Here is a 21072-nt window from a genome sequence, read left to right as displayed (position 1 = left end):
ATAGAATGCTTATGTTACTTCAGTAACAAAGAAAAATGAAAGAAATGTTTTAATGTTGCTGATTATATTACCTTCAGGAGCAACTGCAGAAGGACAGACTTCTTTGAGGAGATCTCCTAGTGTATGCAATTGTCCATCTGTAGCCACAGGACGAAAAAGCTTCTGAATGAAAGGCCGTTCAGTTGTTGTCTATTTGAAAAATGAAAAAAGATTTCAAACAATTAAGTCTCTGTTGCTGCCAATTATGAACTAATAGATCAGAAATTTAAAGCTGGCATTAGATGTCTTCTGATATAGTGTAATCAGAAGCATATAACATCACAAATGTGGTATTATGGCCCAAAATGCTTAACACAAACTCAAGTAAATCTAATCACAGGAAGCAATAAAACAAATTCAGAACGTGCAGCATTCTAAACACAGCTGGCCTGAACACTTCAAAAAAGTCAAAGGCACTAAAAAAATAAAAACAATACAAAAAGATTAAAAGAGACTGACAAGATATAACAACTAAATACAAAACACGAAGTCTGACTGAATACTGGATTGGAGAAAGAAATTTAAAAAGATCAGCTATAGGGCTTCCCTGGTGGCGCAGTGGTTGAGAATCTGCCTGCTAATGCAGGGGACACGGGTTCGAGCCCTGGTCTGGGAGGATCCCACATGCCGCGGAGCAACTACTGAGCCCGTGAGCCACAACTACTGAGCCTGCGCGTCTGGAGCCTGTGCTCCGCAATGGGAGAGGCCACGACAGTGAGAGGCCCGCGCACCACGATGAAGAGCGGCCCCCGCTCGCCACAACTGGAGAAAGCCCTCGCACAGAAACGAAGACCCAACACAGCCATAAATAAATTAAAAAAAAAAAATACAATCGTATGAAAAAAATAAAAAAAATAAAAAAAATAAATTTATAAAAAAAAAAAAAGATCAGCTATAAAAGACATTTTTGGAATAAATGGGGAAATACGAAATGAACATTAGATAATATTATTAAATTAATGTCAAATTTCTTAGGTGTGATAATGTTTATAAGGACAATATCCTTATTGTTAAGAAATTCATGATCCAATATTTAGGAGTAAGGTACCATGATGTCTGAAACCTACAGTCCAATGGTTGGGGGAGGGGAGTGAGAAAGAGTATGTGTGTAGAAAGAGACAGCAAATGTGAAAAAATGTTAATTACTGGTGAATCCAGGTGAAGGGTATTATATGGTCTTAGTTGTTTTATTATTTTTTCTTTTCTATAGGTTCAACAAATTTCAAAATAGTAGATGTATTTCCTCTGACAATTGTTATTAGCACTATGTCATAATTTATTGCTAATAATTTCAATGTCTTACCCATTCAAAAAATTAGGTTTAATTTTCTCAAACTCCCTCTCTAGAAGCACGACAACAGTGATGAAGCCTCCCCATGACAGACTGCAGAGGCTCTGGAATCAGCCAATCTATGAATAAATAGCACTGTCGTTTATGAGTTCTATGATCTTGCACCCAGTTTCTTTGGAAATTTGGGACATTCCATACCTCTTAAGTTTATTCTGGGAATAGAAGAACTGCCAAGAACAGAATAAGTAAATGATAAGGAGAATAATACCCACCACAACTCTTAACTGCTATTTCATTTTAAGATGCTAAGTTTTTGTTTTAAGCTTCCTGGAATGAAAAATCATAAAAACCTACAGGAACAGAGTAATACGTTATATTTTATAAGAAAATGATTTCAAATACCTAGCCATTAGAGACAAGTTTTTGGTTTGTTTGTTTGTTCGTTTTTTAATTAATTAATTTATTTAGGATGCACTGGGTCTTAGTTGCGGCATGTGGGATCTTCGTTGCGGCATGTTTAGTTGCAGCATGCGGTATCATTAGTTGTGGCATGCATGTGGGATCTAGTTTCCCAACTAGGCATATAACCCGGGCCCCCTGCATTGGGAGCGCGGAGTTTTACCCCCTGGACCACCAGGGAAGTCCCTGTTTGTTTGTTTGTTTTTAAATCACAGAGGTATATCTCAACTTCTTCAAGACAACTTTTACCAGATTTGGTAAAAAATCATCTGATTTTAAGTGCAGACATAAACTACGATGTAAGAAAAGCTAGATGTGGTGCAAGCATGTGAGTACCTCTCCTGGCTTTACACTGTGTGTTCAGTGAATACATAATAAATGTTAAAAACAGTGTTACAATAATACAGTTGAGCATATATGGAAAGTATGAAAAAAACTAAAATTTTAATAAATATGCACTGAATATAATGCAATTCACTTCACTAATTGAACTCTTCATTTTTTAAAAGTATGATTGAACAGGGAACTCTACTCAATACTCTGAATGGCCTATACGGGAAAAGAATCTAAAAAAGAGTGGATATATGTATTTGTGTAACAGATTCACTTTGCTGTACACCTGAAACTAACACAACATTGTAAATCAATTATACACCAATAAAAATTTTTTTTAAAAAGTGTGATTGATATCCTTCAATTTAGGAAGCTCATACTTTTCCCACAGGTGAATCTGAGAATGATATCATGCACAATCAAGGATTAACTATGTTAGGATAATAAAGGTTAGAAGAATTCAGAGAAAAAAGAAATGAATAGGGGACTGCAGTAATAATTTAAAATAGCCACCACCCACTTAGGGCTTTCTATCTTCCAGGCAATGAAGAGGCTTTTAAGACTTTTTAGCAAAGGAAGTGACGTGATGAAAGAGGCTTTTTCTGAAGGCTAATGGAAAGCAGCTCTGTGTACAATGACTTGGTGAAGAGGTAACATCAGGATGATCGGTGAGAGGCTGTCTGAGTAATGCAAGCCTATGTGATGACAACTAGGACCCGGTCAGTAGAAAAGGAGGGGCAGGACTGTACCCCCAATTTAAAAAAAGTTTAAATGTATCATCCATGCTCTGATCTGAAAATACTAAGGTTTTCAGCAAAGCCAAATAAATCTTTTCAAGATTCATTCGCCCCTACTTAGCGACAGAACTATGAGGTGGCTTAGCTATAATAATATAATATATATTATAATAATTTGAAAAAATATACTAAACAGGAAAGGCCGAGTAGTCTTAGCTACATATTAAAAAACAGAAATTCTCCTCTATTCCCATTCCTAGAAAAAATGGCCTGTAATTTCTCTGTACTTCTCTTTTTTCAACTCTCCCAAAGTGGAGCAGTTATAATAAAGGTATAACTTCAACAACCTTTATAATGATAGCATTATAGCTATCAGTACTATTAACACATATTCTAAGTAAATTCTGTAGAATGGTAGCCAAGAAAACTCTCATCAAAGTAAACTGCTGTTCTTCAAATAATAAAAACCTTTATTAAAATACCCCAATAAAAAATCTAATAAACATTTTCTGTTTAACATTTATTCGAGTGCCTTTAAAAACTTACATTCTCGGGCTTCCCTGGTGGCGCAGTGGTTAAGACCCGCCTGCCAATGCACGGGACACGGGTTTGATCCCTGGTCCGGGAAGATCCCACATGCCGCGGAGCAACTAAGCCCGTGAGCCACAACTACTGAAGCCTGTGCACCTAGAGCCTGTGCTCCGCAACAAGAGAGGCCACCGCAATGAGAAGCCCGCACACCGCAACGAAGAGTAGCCCCCGCTCGCCACAACGAGAGAAAGCCTGCAAGTAGCAGCGAAGACCCAACGCAGCCAAAAAAATAATTAATTAATTAATTAATTAATTTTTAAAAAATCATATTAAAAAAAAACTTATATTCTCATTCTTAAAAATTTAGTATGTTAGAAAAGAGCCATTAAGTGTCTGAGTAAGTTACACCAAAGATTATGAAAAGTACTCAATTTTGAGAGTTACTTATCCTTAAAACAAAAGCCCTCCACAGACAGATCAGGAATTCAACTACTGTACAGAGGCTCTGAAGGGCAGTGGGAATGAAGGGTAAATTCATGTAAATTTCTTAACAGATCTCATTAAACCTAAGTTGGAGTTAAGCAGAGAAGACTAAATTATGTTAGGAAGTATTTAAAAGCTATTTTCCTTTTGAATATAGCAAGAATTTTAAAAATACAAAAACTCCACGAACATGAATTCTTTAAACTTTGATTTACTATACATAAAACCAGATAATGCTAACAATATCCATGGTAATCTGAACCTCAGCCTGATCGATAAGAAAGCCACTGTAATAGAACTACACCACAACGTTTAATCTAGCCATATATTTGTAAATATGCAAACTATTTCAGGGACTTTCATGAAACAGAATTACTTTCTCATGAGAAATAATATGACTTGGTAAAGTCATATTTGAAACTGCCCTTGCTAGTTTTTAAACTAAATATGTTAGTCATTTCTTAAACACATCAAATGTATATAAAACTGGGATGCTACTGGCTGGCTGTGCCCCAGCCCTTCTTTACTCAGGCGCCCTCATCACTGTAACAATAACTTTTTCCTGTATGGAAAAGTTATGCTGTTGATTTACCTTGGAGATATACTGAACAGAAGCAGAGGAACTAAATTTGTAAAAATTTTCAGTTAAATTTGTAAGATTTTACTGAATCAAGTTTGCACACATATGCATGAGTATAAATGGAGGTCATATCTACACTGCAGAGTTTCTGAGATAAAATATATACACAGTACAATCATGGTACACACAACCACCTAAATACACACTAAAACACACGCTACCACCGCAACACTACCACCACCACGATCAACAGTTTTAGAGCACTGTAATGAATATTTTAACTTAATACTGTCCCAATTTAGCAGACTCAAATTTTATTTCTTTTTAGTTTTAATCTACTTTCTCTAAGTTCACTTGTCTAGATGCTAAAAGGTCCAGAATCATGAAATTCAGCTTATGTTGTAATGTTTTTATATGGCAAGGTAAAAAAAGCAAAGTCACTTTAGGACTAGATTCAAAACTAGTCTAGAACTTAACACCAAAAAGCAAGATCCATAAAAGGAAATATTGATAAACTGGACCCTTATCAAAATAAAAAAAACTTTTGCTCTAGAAAAGATTCTGTGAAGAAGATGAAAAGACAAGACTGAAAGAAAATATCTGCAAGACTACATATCCAACAAAGGTCTTGTATCCAGAATATATAAAGAACTCTAAAAATCCAACAGTAAAAAACACAAAGAATTCAATTAGAAAATAAGCAAAAGACACCAACAGACATTTCACCAAAGAGGATATACATACGGCAAATAAGCACGTGAAAAGATGTTTGAGGGCTTCCCTGGTGGCGCAGTGGTTAAGAATCCGCCTGCCAATGCAGGGGACGTGAGTTCGAGCCCTGGCCCGGGAAGATCCCACATGCCGAGGAGCAACTAAGCCCGTGTGCCACAACTACTGAGCCTGCACTCTAGAGCCTGTGAGCCACAACTACTGAGCCCGCATGCCACAACTACTGAAGCCTGCATGCCTAGAGCCCATGCTCCGCCACAAGAGAAGCCACCGCAATGAGAAGCCTGCACACCACAATGAAGAGTAGCCCCCGCTTGCCGCAACTAGAGAAAGCCCATGCTTTCGAAGACCCAACGAAGACCCAATTCAGCCAAAAATAAATAAATAAATTAAATTAATTAATTAATTAATAATTTTAAAAAGATGTTTGACACGTCATTAGCCACTAAGGAAATGCAAATTAAAACCACAATACAACATCACTACACACTTACCCGCATGTCTAAAATAAAAAATGGTAATAATACCAAATGCTGGTGAGCATGTGGAGAAACGAGATCTCTCGTACTATTGCTAGTACAAATGTAAAATGGTTCAGCTCTTATGGAAAAGGGTAAGGTAGTTTCTTACAAAACTAAACATACATTTACCATATGACCCAGCAATTGTACTCTTGAGTACTCCCAGAGAAGCGCAAACTTATGTTCTCAAAAAAATTGTACACAAGTGTTCACAGTAAAAACAATCCCAATGTCTTTCAACAGGTGAATGGTTAAATGGTGGTATATCTATACCACAGAATACTACTCAGTAATAATAATGTAAAAACCTATTAATACATGCAACAAATTGTATGGAGTGCAAGGGAATTACACTATGTGTAAAAAATCCAATCTCAAAAGCTTATGTACTGTATGATTATACTTACGTAACATTAGTAAAATGATAAAATTTTAGAAATGGGGAACAAATTAGTAGTTGCCAGATGTCAGGGAAAGGTGAAAGTGAGGTTGGAGGCTGAGCTATAAAAGGGTAGCCTTTGTGTTGGAACAAAACTAATGAAATATGAATAAAGTTTGTGGATTGTATCAACGTCACTTTTCCTGGCTATAATATTTTACTATAGTTATAGAAGATGTCACCAGTGGGGGGGAACTGGGTGAAGAGTATGTATAGAGATGTTTCTGTATCATTTGTTACAACTCCATGTGAAGATTATACATGTTAATTTATGAAAAGCATTTAGAAGAATGCCTAGTGCACATTTAGTTGCTCAGTAAGTGCTGTTACTGTTCTTATTAAGCACGACTTGACAGTCAAAAGAAATTTATTAAACACTAACATGTATTTTATATTGAGTTGTAATATAAAATATGGATGATAAGAAGATATACTAATCTTGTCATCACACTGTTACTACATAGCATTAGGGCTGATTTTGTCATTTTGGTAATATATATTGTATCAATATAATGGGTTAGAAATGTTAGTTTGTTGAAAATGACAAATTACAGCTGGACACATTTGGTTCACAGACCAAGGAGTTAGTGACCTTAAAGAGGAAAGAGTCATATCCAATAGGAAAAGGAGATTCTATTCACTGAAACAAAGAGATTAAAAGTTATGAAAGAGAAAAACATAAAAATTCAGAAAGGATGCAACCTAAAAGATGCCCAGTAGATGCATGATGAGTCACTTGTTTATGAAACTTACAAATGCCCTTAATTAAAAGGCTGGGGGGGGGGTCTCCTACTGATACAGCAGGCAGTACCTCATGATGACAAGGGACCCCGTTTGTTAGAACTGCTTGGATAGAATCATCCCAGTAGTAGTACCCAGGTTCAGGATCTCTGATCTGACTCGCTGTAAACTGAATCCATAATATTTGGTCCAGTGAGCCTTAGACTGGTATTCTAAGCCCTTGGTTGGGCTGAAGAAATAAATATTATGTTGATACTTTATATATGTGGTATTTCTCCAGGTACAGCAACAAGTTTTTTTTTTGTTTGTTTGTTTTTTAATTTTATTTATTTATTTATTTATTTATGGCTGTGTTGGGTCTTCGTTTCTGTACGAGGGCCTTCCCCAGTTGCGGCAAGCGGGGGCCACTCTTCATCGCGGTGCGCGGGCCTCTCACCATCGCGGCCTCTCCTGCTGCGGAGCACAGGCTCCAGACGCGCAGGCTCAGCAATTGTGGCTCACGGGCCCAGTCGCTCCGCGGCACGTGGGATCTTCCCAGACCAGGGCTCGAACCCGTGTCCCCTGCATTGGCAGGCAGACTCTCAACCACTGCGCCACCAGGGAAGCCCCCAGCAACAAGTTTTGATATCATCAGCTACTTTGTATGTTTTGCTTTTAAGTCCTATGAAAGAGTCAGGATAATTGGTTTACTATATTTGTAAATAAAATTTGATTTACAAGACTTGCTTAAGTATATCAAAGGAGTTCACTTGTTAGGTTTTTAGATTTTTTTAAAAAAATCAGCTATACTGAACTATAACTGGAATTAGCAATGCCTACTTATTAATAGAGAATGTAATTAGATTTATTTCATTAACTATATAGATAATACTATGTGTTTTAGAAGAATAAATATGGAAAAGGAATAAATTATAAAAATATCAAGAAGTGAAAAAAATTGCTCTGATTTTTATGCAAACCTACTATATTTATAACTAGCATAAATTGAACTGAAAGACATTGGAAACACTAGATTTTATAAGTCCAATAAAACACATATAACTGTAAAGTTACTTCCAATATTAAAAACTCCACCAACTAGGGCCATCAAAATCAGTGCATTTTCACTTGACACAATTTTAAAATAACTAAATTTACTACATTTTAAAAGCTTTACATAAGTAGTGAAGCCTTCATTATTGCCAAAATGGTGACATGATGAACACCAATAAAACTTTCCTTATATCCGTAGAAAAAAACCACAATATAATACTTTACTTTTGAGAATCATGTGGCCACTGATATTCCATTAATCCTTGTAATGTGACAGGCATTACAAGGATATAAAGATAAATAAATTGCAACAAAGAATATTACATTTATTTCCTGTCTATGTTTTTTTAAAAAAAGGATTTGAGATTGCTTATAGCAAAAGCATGCATATAATAACAACAAAAACTATTAACACATCTTTGTCTTGGATAGAATGATCCCATCTCTTATATGCAGAATCCAAAAAATAAAAACAACAAACCAACAAACCAAGCTCACTGATCCAGAGAACAGATCAGTGGTTGCCAGAGGCGGGGAGTATGGGGGTGGGAGGATTGGGTGAACTGTTTTTGTTTTTAGTTTACAGAAATTGAATGAGGGAAAAAAAGGACTAATCCTGCTACAGTCTATAACATAAATTAAAATTGGAAGAGATTGGAGAATTGGGGAGTCTCTTTGGTTTGCTTGAGAAATAATGAGGATAAGAACTTGTGTGGTGGCAAAGAAAATGGAGAGAGTGGATATAAGGGATGTGGATAGATTGTGTGATCTGAAAATAGATTTGTTTCCTTAATTCATTCGTTTATTCTTACTTTAATTCACCTCTTTTACTGTATCAGACAGTTGTTAAAGGTATTCAGCAGAAAATGAGCAGGGTTACTCCCCTCACAAAGCTCTCTGACCAGCCCTGAGTAGCTCTCCTTTAATCCAGTAACTCAAAAATTAGTCCCACCCCCTAAGAGTGCTCACAGCCTCCATCCAGAAACATTCCCTCCACATCCTTTCAAATTCTGCTTCCTAGCCTGTTCCCAAATCTCCCAGTTTCTGATCACATCTTCTTTTCCTGACTATGATTCCACTTCACCCCACTGGCAGCTCTCATCTCTGGCTTCTTAGATGCACTTCCTACTTCCTATTTTTAGAGAGTTAGGCTGATTTCATGTGCTTTGGGTAAATTCTTGCCTAGTCCAGTGAAGCCCTGTGGTCTTGGCAAGTAGGCACAGTCCTCATGGCTGTCTCCCCACCGGCCCCCAAACAGCCCAGACCCAGACAGTCAAGAGTCCAGCCACAACACAACACAACACAACAAACAAACAAACAAAAAGAATTATCCCAGTAGTAGTACCCACGTCCAGGATCTCTAACAACCAGAGGGCAGGGGTAAATATATCAGAAATCTTCATTCATTAAACATTTGTTGAGCACTTATGAAGGTATCACTTGTGCTAGTAGATACAAAGATGAACAATGCACACATAAACGAATAATTGTAACAGTGTTAAGTGATAACAGAAATATGTACAAAGTGCTATGAGAAAATTTAAAAGCCCAAGCATAAACTTTTTAACTCTGGACTTTTTGGCAGCTAGAGCAAAAACAAAAGTAAAAAACAAACAAACAAACATCAAACAAAAAACTGGTTACATAATTTCATTTTATAAGTGTGCAAGATATACCAGTAGGTTCAAAGTAAAATATGCTAAGTGTGGTAGAATGTAATGTATTAAATAAAATTGTAGGGAGTTTCCAAAGAAGATGAAAACAAAGGAGAGAATATAGGTCTTCCAGTTTCCAACCTGAAATGGAGAATTTTTTTTAAAAACAGAGAAAGAGACAAGGCTATTTCAGGCAGAGTACAGCACCAATCCTTCCCTTTCATATGCCCCTCCCCACTAAACTATTCAGAGGCAGATGGAATATAACAGTACCTGTGAGAAATTAGTGGATAAGGGGAGCAAAGTGGCCTACAGATTTAGCACATAAAGCGTGGAATGTCAAATGCACTGAATTACCAAGGGCTTGGTTGGAATCCCAACTCACAACACAACTGACTAGGTACCTAAGGCAAATTACATCAATCTTTGGGAGTCTGTTTCTAAATTTGAAAAATGGGAATAATATATATTTTTGAATGACTGTTGTAACAATTAAATAAGATGAGATACACAAAACACCTAGTGCAACAGGTGTTTTAACAATGATTAATTCCTTTCATTTCTCCCTTTAAAACCACGGTTAAATCTGGACCAAAGAAAGGTAACACTATCTAGTCTTTACAGAACCAAAAACAGAGAGAATAAAAAATAATTGGTATTCAACCATGAGTTGTTCCCTTTGAAGTCTTGTTCATTAGAATAAATATGTGGCACAAAGAAAAAGAAAATAGGAGTTTACAGAGGATATGCTGACAGACTTTACCAACAATGACACATGATATGTGCTTCAAACTGTCACATGCATATCTGGCCTTAGATATATTCATGCATGTCAAATTTTGCATCACATGCTTTTCAAAAGAAGCCTCATGTTAAAATTAGCTTAAGAATATACACAATTACAATACCTCATTAAGTAAAAAGAACAGGCCATTTTCAAATGAATGCTTTTAGACCTTTACAGTAAACAGTCCTTCTGGTGGTGGGAAGTAGGGGGACAGGGAGGACAGCGGGAGGGGGGAGCCTGTGCCACTTAATCAGACTACTTTTATCCTTTATGTAGGGAAATGGGAGACTTGAAAATAAGCACTTTCTGTAGTTATGCTACCAGAGTCTGAAGTCCACTTTTAATACTCCCGACAACTCTGAAAAATAATAATTAACATTTGAAAAGCTGTCATTATTATAGTCAGGGACACTTAATCCTCAAAGCAGCAGTGTCTTAATTGAGACTATGATTAAATGAAAGCACCCATCAGAATTATATCCACACATCTGGTTTGAAGTTTATGTTTTGTCTTATTTAAATTGTTATATTTATTATATTTCTGCCTAGACAATACCAAATATATTTTGCCGCATAAATAATTAAAGGCAAATTTTCTTCAAATACAGGCAACAGTTTGTGTCGTCCTCATATCCTTTCACTGAATAAAATGTGTTACAGGGAAGTACCATATCCCTGTTACTCAAGATTGAGATCAATTTGATGCTGTTTATGAGCTAATTTATAAAACAAGTTATATGGCTTTAAAGTGTTTTATTTGAAATTATTAGTAGAGTGGCCAACTGAGAAGCTTCCTATAAAAGTGCTAGGATTGATGTGTTTAAGTAATAATTATCTTAATTCTTCTAAGGTTTCTCTGGAAAGATTTCAAAACCATACCTGGGGAATCATAGTTTAAATTTCATTATCTATAAGAGCTTTAAAATATCTTTTCTAATTTTACCTAAAAGCCAAACTAAAAGGTAGGCTACTACAAGAGTAATGTAATTAATAAACTGTTTTTGACTAAAGAATCAAAGGATACTTTTATATACAGATTATTTCTATCTTTACGGTATAATTACATAAAATAACTATGCAGCACTTTTAATTTGTACAAATATAGAAATCCAAGTAGCAAGAAGAAACATCTGGGTAAAAGAGGTTGTGTTGACCTCAGAATTAAAATTCTGTTCTCTTGATGTCCAGTCAAGTGTCTTATCCACTAGAAAAGTGTTTCTAAACTTGGGCCAGGAGCTAGTGAAGCTCTACAAGATCCTCAGTCCTCTCAGCAAGGTCTGTAGGTTTTACAGTGGATGCTAAATAAAGTTTATAATATGGGAATGTTGATATTTTTGTTTCTGATACAAATAATTTAAAAAAATTATCCTACTGAAGTATCATCAAAAGCAGATTTCATAAATTCTTGTGAATTTTTTACAAGTAGCAAATAAAAACTAGTGATAAATATTTTACAGATCTCACTGTTGAAAGTAATCTGCTGATCAAGAAATTCAAAAAACATAGCCCGTGACTACTCTAAAAAACATATGAAGAAAAACAATGTAGTAAAACTATAAAACTCTTGAAAGAAAACATAGAAGGAAATCTTTATGGCTTCGGATTTGGCAAGGCAACCTGAAAGCACAAGCAACCAAAGAAAAAATAAGCTGAATTTAATCAAAATTTAAAATCTCTGTATTTCAAAGGACACTATTAAGAAAATGAAAATAAAATCTACGGTATGGGAGAAAATATATGCAAATCATATATCTGATAAGGAATTAGTGTCTAGAAGATATAAAGAGCTCTTATAATTCAGTAATAAAAAGACAACCCAACTAAAAAAGAACAAAGGTTTTGAAGATATTTCTCCTAAGATAACATACAAATGACCACTAAACATATGAAAAGCTGTTTAACATCATTAGTAATTAGGGAAGTGAAAACTGAGACCGAAATGATATACCCCTTCATACCCACTAAGATGGCTATAATTAAAATGATAGAAAATAACAAGTGCTGGCAAGGATGTAGACAAATTGGAACCCTCGTACTCAGCTAGCGAAATGTAAAATGGTGCACATGCTTTGGGAAACAGTCTGGCAGTTCCTCAAAAGATTAAACATAGAATTATCACATAACCCAGCAATTCCACTCTTAAGTATCTACCCAAGAGAACTGAAAGTATATGTCCACACAAAAACTAGTACATTACTGTCTACAGAAACGTTTATCCATAATAGCCAAAATGTAGAAACAATCCAAATAACCATCAATTGGTGAATAGATAAACAAGATGTGATATCTCCAAACAGTGGAATATTACTTGGCCATAAAAAGGAATGTACTGAAACATGCTACAACATTGATGAACCATGGAAATATAATGAAAGTGAAAGAAGCCAGACACAAAAGGCCATATACTTTAAGATTCCATTTACACAAAATGTTCAGAATAGGCAAATCCATAGAGAGACAGAGAGAGAAAGTAGATTAGTGGTTGCCATGAACTGGAGGTGAGGGGGAATTTGTCATGGGCTGGAAGGAAGGAAGGAAGAATGAGTGACTGCTAATCAGGTATGGGGTCTTTTGGGGGTGATAAAAGTGTTCTGAAATTACATAACAGTGATGGTTGCACCAACTTTGTGAATATTCTTAAAAAATCAATGAACAGTACACTTTACAAGGGTGAACTTTAGGACTTCCCTGGCAGCCCAGTGGTTAAGACTGCACTTCTGCTGCAGGGGGCCTGGGTTTGATCCCTGGTTGGGGAACTAAGATTCCGCATGCCATGCGGCACAGCCAAAAGAAAAAAAAAGGGTGAACTTTATGATATCAAAGTTATACTTTAATAAAGCTATTATTAAAAAGAAAACATAATTTAAAAAGTCCTCAAATGGGTGGGCAGTGGGGGGGAGTCCTTCTGGGGTGATAATTCAGATTCATCATAGTTTCATTTACAACTATTCATCAAACCATGTTTGTTCCATGAGTTCTTAAAAAACAATAATTATACCACCCCCACAAATTTAAAAATTGTAAAGTCAAGAGTTTCCAAACAATAAGGATCAGAGAAATATCCCTGTCTTCATCAATTCAGAAAAATTATAAGTTTTCTTTAAAAAGTTGTATAACATCGTGCCGATTTTAAAGTTGCCTGTGGGAATTTAAATAACTCTGCCTTAATTTGTTTAACTCATTTAAAATCATGTTCTGATGCTTAAAATGAAGCCCGAAAGTTTTGAAATTATAAAACCTAGTTTAAAGCGTGCATGCGCGGCGGGGAGGCTTACTAAAATGAATTCAGAATTTAATAATAAAGGGTTATATAAAACAGAATTAATCTATCTTACCAAATAGCGTGTCTGGATCATAAAAAATGTCCTTATTGATCAACTGTTGCCCAGCTTGTAGACTCATTACGTCTATTATTTCTGAGCTTTCCCAGAACCCACTCCACCAGTCAGGGTAGGAGAGGAACCCCTCATCTACCTACTTCCTTCCTACTAGCTTGGAACCTCTGATTCCAGCCCACACTGCTGAGACCCGAATGGAGAGGCGGGACTCTGCAATAAGAGGGGCTCTTCCTCTCACAGATTCTTGACTTAGAATCTAGAATGGTAAAGGAACGATATTCTAAGTGCAGGTTAGGCTTTACAGTACCAATATCATAGTTGAATTTCATTACTAATTATGTAGCTTATCCTAGGAATTTTTTTTACTTATAATACAAGTCCTATCTCCTTTACAGATTCAAATTTATGGAACACAATATATGAAGAAAGGACTGTCTACAGAATCCAAAGTAGGCTAATATATCCCATCAGAATTTTAGTTCAAGATAATTTTCCAATACCACCAATTCAGCAAGTCAGAATTGCAGGTTTCTTTCCACAATGGGAGTTATAAAATAGCATAAACATTTTGCTATTTAGTACACTGAAGTGGTGATATTTTAAATAAGGGTCTAAGAGGACCATAGACAGCAAAGATTAATTCTTGTGTAACTTAAGTGACAGTCTATCCAGCTGAGAAATGGAAGACTGTGGTGAGGCAGAAGAGAACAAACTGTGGCTAAAAGCTATTATCACAACACTTATGAATAGTTATCAGCTGAACTACAAAATGGGTGAAAGAGTGTGTATTTCAACTTAAAATATAGTTCTTTATTTAAGGAATTTTATTTATTGTTCCAAAAGCAGATCATTATTCCCCAGAATTAATTACAATTAAAGGAAGCCTTCTTTACACAGAACATAAATTACTATATTATTTAATGTGGACATTGTTAAAACATTCTGAAGTAATAAATCTATTCAATTATATGTGATATGACTCAGGAAGGCATGGAAGTAAAAAAGTTTTTAAAACGATAATGTGTTAGAGGGAAGAGCAAATTTGTTAGTTCTACTCCATTAAGGATTCCTTAAGCAACGTAAAAACCAGAGTTCTAGTTATACTTTGATGTGCAGATCCTTTTGAAAGCTACTCTACTCTGTTTTATATGAAGCATCTGTAGCTAAAATGAACACCTAGTGAAGAGTACGAATGCTGCATTACACAAGCAGACATCAGAACTGTCCCAAGCTGATTCTAAAGAACTACTTCAAACATGTATGCAGTCAGAAATTAGCTGTGGCTTACTTCTTAGAAGTAACAGATAATTACCCTCATCATGATGAAAAGGATTTTAAATGTAAGCTAATAGAGGTATTTTTCCTTTAGTAAAACTCCGCTTTTAAAAGTAAACTTCAAAACTTTAATTAAAATAGGAAATGCTTATTACATAGTAAAACTTCTCAGATTAGTGAGGCAGAGAAAAGGAGGGGCTCTGTAAAAGAAGAAGGTGGGACAGAAAGATGAAGAAAAAGAGAAATGGAGGAGGAAAAGAAAAGAAAGTAAGGAAAGACTAAAAGAACAGAAGTGCCGAATGAAATACATTATTTCTTTCAAATTTTAAACTAGCAGGAGAACTTCTTTCTTCTCATATACATGAAATAACCAACGTTTCTCTTATCTATGCTTTGAAATATCTAGACAAACAGAAATCCAATGTATTATGTATTCTTAACATTTTGAGTCTTTAGTTTTGAAGACATGTCATTTCTTAGTATGTTTATTTTCTACATTTGAAACGTAATATCCATTTACATGAATGTTTTGAAGACAGATTTAATATGGTGTAAAATATGGTTAATGAAGTTCAATAATAAGTAACATATTAGTTTGACTTCTCAAAGTTTTGTGCACATTAACTCAGCCACACATCTAATATACAAATCACTCATCAGTGAATTCAATAATCATTTGAAATCCTCAGCTTACTAATTCATACAATTTCACAATTGTATGAATTTTACTTCATACAATTTCAAAAATTGTATGAATTTTACAATTCATACGATTTTAATTAATTTAAGTCGTGTACATAACTGTGTCACAACATAACAGATAGGTGACTTTCATGAAAAGATCACACCCAAGGTAGACATATGGTCTACTCATATATGGTTTCCAAATGTAGATCCAATCCTGTTGAACTTAATTGTGATCAAGACTCATCACTCCATTGTTAGAGAGCCCTCCCTATCCACTACCCACTCTAAGCAACACACTTCAAACAGTGGCTCTTTGAACCAGCATTGACATTCCTTTACATTTATAAGGTTTTTTGAAACAGACCTTTGAGAGATACATCCTGTTTGAGACAAGATATAGTCTATAAAATGTTCCCAAGGCATCAAAAGATAATGCAATTGACTGTTTAGTATAGTTTAGATTATATTTCTTAACTGAGAATTAACATTTTAATATATCACAATCGATCTGCAAAAGGAGCAACTTGCCTAGCCAACAATTTAGAAATTTCAAATATGTATATATCAAGATCTGCATCTATATGTAATAGCAATACAATTGATGCATGCATCAATATAGCTACACATATATCTCTGTATTTACATGATCTCCTTAGTACTTGTCTTATTATTATAAACAACCTGCATGGATCATGAAGCAAAAATATATAAACCCCCACAAAACCTTGAAAATTAAAAACAAAATTAAAAAAAAAAAAAACAGAAAAATGGGTATGACCCAACAACTAAGACACAAACTTCATCAAAGAGTAATACCAGGATATAAAATGCCAAACAAAATTTTCTAGGTTCAGGCCAGAAATAAAGAATAAGATATTAGCCTGTGTATTTTTAGATTGGTTTTTCCTTCTAATATTCCTAAATAATCACACATACATTACCTACTTGAAATTATTAGTAAGTAGTTATTTTAAAAGTATGAGTAATTAGACCAAAAGCAATTCTCATATTTACCCAAAAGAAGGAACCACTACTAAGAATCAAAGCCTAGTAATTCTGTTCTTAACGGACAGGTGTTGTGTGTTCTGGCCTGTTATATGAAAATCATTTATGAGAAGAACAGGAAAAAAAAATCAGAAGGTAGTTTTCACTATTGGAATAGATAAGTGATTAAGCAAATTTTCTTACACCATGAAATTGTCAATAGATTAAATGATCACCCTATAGGGCATCATTTCTGGATGTTGGCATTCCTGAGATGGAAAGGGACTGAAAGAAAAATGTGATAATGACACAAACACACACAGATGATATGGGTAGTAGAAAACTTTTTGAAGGAAAAAAACATTCTTTAGACAGGGACTGAGCTTAACATCTGCCAAGACCTCATTAGGCCAGCAGTAAATCAGGAAACTAAAACCCATGTCAGTTAGAAAAAGATGGGAAGGCTGTAAATCAACCCATTAAAGCAGCAGCTGACCATCCTAAGGTGTAGGTTATCCATGGCATACGGCTGACAATTCCTCCAAGAAACTCAAATATTAACTGTAATATGAGGTGCCTTAATAAATAAATAATAATAATAAACCAAGGAGTAAACTGGAATTGAAAATATTTTCTTAAAAGAGTTATACACCAAGATCTTATTCTGTGATATAAATACTATTGAATACTTAGGTATGAAACAACTCTATTTTCATTTTAGCCAAATTATAATTTTTTATGTCATCTCACAGTTAACCCAAGCTTTTTTCAAATTTCAAACTAACTGGAGTTCAACTTATTTTTACCATATCTACTCATATTCTCAAAGAGTGTTAAAGGAGAGTTGAAATTATCAAAAGGAGAGAATGAAAAAGAAAATACACACGAATAATTGACAGTAATGTCAATTTTTACATATATTAGAATACCATAATAAAATATAAGCATGTTATTAAACTAAGAATTTTTTTATGGAGGGATCTAAAATATAATTTTTAGTGAAATAATTAAGACCATCTTATCAAAATTTGTCTATCTTTTTAAAATGAGGTATTTAATCTTTCAGTTCTTAAAATTACCCCATAGTACTACATGCTTAAGCAGGAGAGTGAAGTTCATTCTATTCCTAAATTTAAGAGTTTATGCTTTAATGTGATCACTAAAAATCGCTTAATTGGTAATTGGAAAAAGAACATTCTGTAAATAAAAGAGAAAGAAAACCGCACAACTTTAGCTATCTGTTTCAATCTCTTCACACTAAAGGGAGGATGTCATGTTTTTACTTTCTGTCCATGCATTTTCTCTATTAGAAGAAGAAGAAGAAGAAAAAAAGGACTGAAGGCAGGAAGCAACAGAAAGGGTGGAGTAATAAGTAGCCTGATGTGTGTAAAAACTGGAAAACAGTCTCAAGTGGAAAGTTGTGATAGAAAGAAGTAAGAAAATAAAAGTAATGAACTCAACAATGTATCAAAGGAATAGTGATTAAGAGTGAGAGCTTTGGAGCCAGACTGCCTGGGTTCAAACCCCAGCTCTTCCACCTCCTGAGTGACCCTAGGCAATTTTCAGTAACCAACCAATTACTTCATCCATACAATAGGGACAGTACCAGCATATGTCCCAGAGGACTCTAGTGAGAAGTAAATGAACTAATACATGTAAAGTAGTATTTCAAATAGTACCTGGCACACAAAGTACTCAATAAATGTTAGCTATTATTGGTGTTTCTCTATAGCTTACTTTAATTACCAGCAATGTTTTTTATTCTTGAAAATATTAAATGAAACAATGACCTAGCTTAGTGTAACAAATTAGTAATAAGAAAATGTTGACTTCATTTAATAATAACTTTAGTACTTTGGGATAATACTATTAATTTGCATATTTTAACTTCTTTAACAATAAATTAGGGGCAACATTTGCCATTATATTATCTGTGTTGTTTTGGAATTAATAAACGAAGCAAATTTTTAAGACGCTCTAATATATATCCAACGCCTTAAAAACAAAACAGCAAATCATCTGCATCAAAAAGTTCCCATTCTTATACAAGACAATTTTTAAAAAATATACCCACCAAATAAGCTCATAATTAATAGTTGCTTTCATTTTTCAAAAATCCACATAGGAAGCAATTTAAGACTAAAACAATCCCAGAGAGTAGTAGCTAGCTTATTTAGCAAGGGCAATCAAAATCTGCTGTGTTGGGCTGCCCCCTACAGGCCTCAATTTACCAATTTCTTTTAAAAGGTGTCTAAGGGAATATCATTAGAATCTTACATTAAGAATACTAATTAATTCTAAAGCAAAGTATTATTCATTCATTCATTCTAGCAGGAAACAGTCTCTGAGAAACCTCTATAGAGATCCAGAGAGAAATGAAACAATTCCTCGACCTCCAGTAATTCACAGGTTACATCTTACAGAGAAATCACAGACTTCAACAGATCCATGGTGAAATACTGCAAAATAGCTTAAGAAATGTCTATATTACAATGCTGCATGCAGAAAAAGAACCAGGCTGGAAATTCAAGACTCAAGTTCTACTCTTGTCTCTGCCATTAAGTATCCAGTTGAACATCTGGGCAAGAGTTTTGTGCAAGCTTTCTAAAATTAGGGGGCTGAATTAGATGATTCCTAAGGTTTCCTCCTAATGTATAATTACATTTGCCATAATAAGAGGCAGAAGGGAATGTTTTAAAACAAAATTCAGAGAAAGAAGAAATAATTTCTACATGGTATGAAGAGTTGGGGCACATATGGAGAAATCAAGAAAGACTTCTTGGGGGAAGTGACATTTGAGCTGAGTTAAGAGGCATTCTGGGAATAGGGGCTATTCCTAGCAGGAGTGAACAGAGTAAGAAAATAAAAATATCAAGCATGTTTTGGGGAACAATACATGATGTTATTTGGTAGGAGTCTAGCTTTGTTTCATGAAAATCAAATTAACAGTAACTGAAATTAGTGCAAATGGCAAGAAAGTGATAAATGCAAATGGTTCTGGTACTGTACAATTCTAAGAAACTAATCAAAAGAGATTCCAAGGTATTTTGTCTAGAAAATTGAAAGAAAGTGGTAAAGAAATAGGGAACTGAAACAGAAAGAGTAGGTTATGTGAGTACTTGGCAGTAATGAGTAATAGATTTTGGGGACCAGACAGAGCCTCACAGAGAAGACTACACTAAGACCAGAAATATATTGATAAATGGAGTGAACTATTTGTTACATATGTTACAGTAGTCATAGGGGGTATGGCAATCCCTATCATCACTGATAAAAAATTCACAGCAATAAAATCTAATAATCATTACAGCAAATAATTTGCAAATTATTTCCTATGTGCCAGGCATAATATCAAAAAGTATTACATTTAATTTTCATTAACAACCCTATGATATATTATTATCCCTATTCTACAAATGATAAAATTGAGGTCCAGAGATGTGAAGTGAATGCCCCAAATCACAGCTAATTGGGATATAATTGCCTAAATGAAACTTCTCCATCTTAACCACTTGGTATATTAGTGAAAGTTACAGATTCAATTCCTACAAATTTTTCAAAGTTCTTTACTGGAGAACCTATGTAGAAAAAAAAATCCAAAATAATCAAGGATGTACAACTTTTAGAAAAAGTAATAATCATCTATCATTTATAGCAATATTCATGTTCTTAAGCAATATACTAAGTTAAAATTTTTGTATTTAGAAATAATTAGAAAGAACAGATTAAAAAAAAAAAACCTTAGAAAACTCCTCAGTCTTTATTCTCTTCCCCAAATTTCTACAAAATCCACCTATATAAATTTGGAGGTTAAGAATTATTAGAAGTGGTGGTGTCATCAGTAATGGTGGAGCAAGGACTTCAAATATCCTATCTTCCATAAATGCAATGAGAACACTGGCAAAAACTGTGAGAGACAATTATTAATTTTTAAAACTTCCCACAAAGAAACACCCAGAACCAGATGGCTTCCCAGGTGAATTCTACCAATTATTTCAAGATTTAACACGAACCCTTCACAAACTCTTCCAAAAACTAGAAGAGGGAACACTACCCAACTCATTCTGAGGCCAGTATTACCCGGATATCAAAACCAGATGAAGACATACAAGATAAGGATACTAGAGACCAACAATCGTTATGAATATAGACACAAAATCCTCAACAAGAAACCAGCAAACTTGGACTTCCCTGGTGGCGCAGTGGTTAAGAATCCGCCTGCCAATGCAAGGGACACGGGTTCGAGCCCTGGTCCAGGAAGATCCCACATGCCATGGAGCAACTAAGCCTGTGCGCCACAACTACTGAGCTTGCGTGCCTAGAGCCTGCGAGCCACAACTACTGAGCTTGCGTGCTGCAACTACGGAAGCCCACGCGCTTAGAGCCCGTGCTCCGCAACAAGAGAAGCCACCGCAATGAGAAGCCGGCGCA

The 21072-nt window shown here is 34.9% G+C and overlaps 1 protein-coding gene across 4 annotated transcripts in view; it reads right to left on the bottom strand.

Moving 5' to 3' along the window:
* The window catches only part of ATG5 (autophagy related 5), a 118737-nt gene that overhangs the window by 17923 nt on the left and 79742 nt on the right, over nt 1-21072 (bottom strand). For 3 of the 4 annotated variants that reach the window (XM_036872124.1, XM_036872123.1, XM_036872125.1), the window contains one exon: nt 72-189. In XM_036872124.1, the coding sequence (XP_036728019.1) occupies nt 72-189 (118 nt within the window). Of the gene's footprint in view, nt 1-71; nt 190-21072 lie in introns of those variants that run through there. The other variant, XM_036872126.1, reaches the window with a different exon arrangement.

The sequence above is a fragment of the Balaenoptera musculus genome, chromosome 12 (assembly GCF_009873245.2).
Source record: "Balaenoptera musculus isolate JJ_BM4_2016_0621 chromosome 12, mBalMus1.pri.v3, whole genome shotgun sequence".
Classification (NCBI taxonomy): domain Eukaryota; kingdom Metazoa; phylum Chordata; class Mammalia; order Artiodactyla; family Balaenopteridae; genus Balaenoptera; species Balaenoptera musculus.
This window is presented reverse-complemented; position numbering and strand designations above follow the sequence as displayed.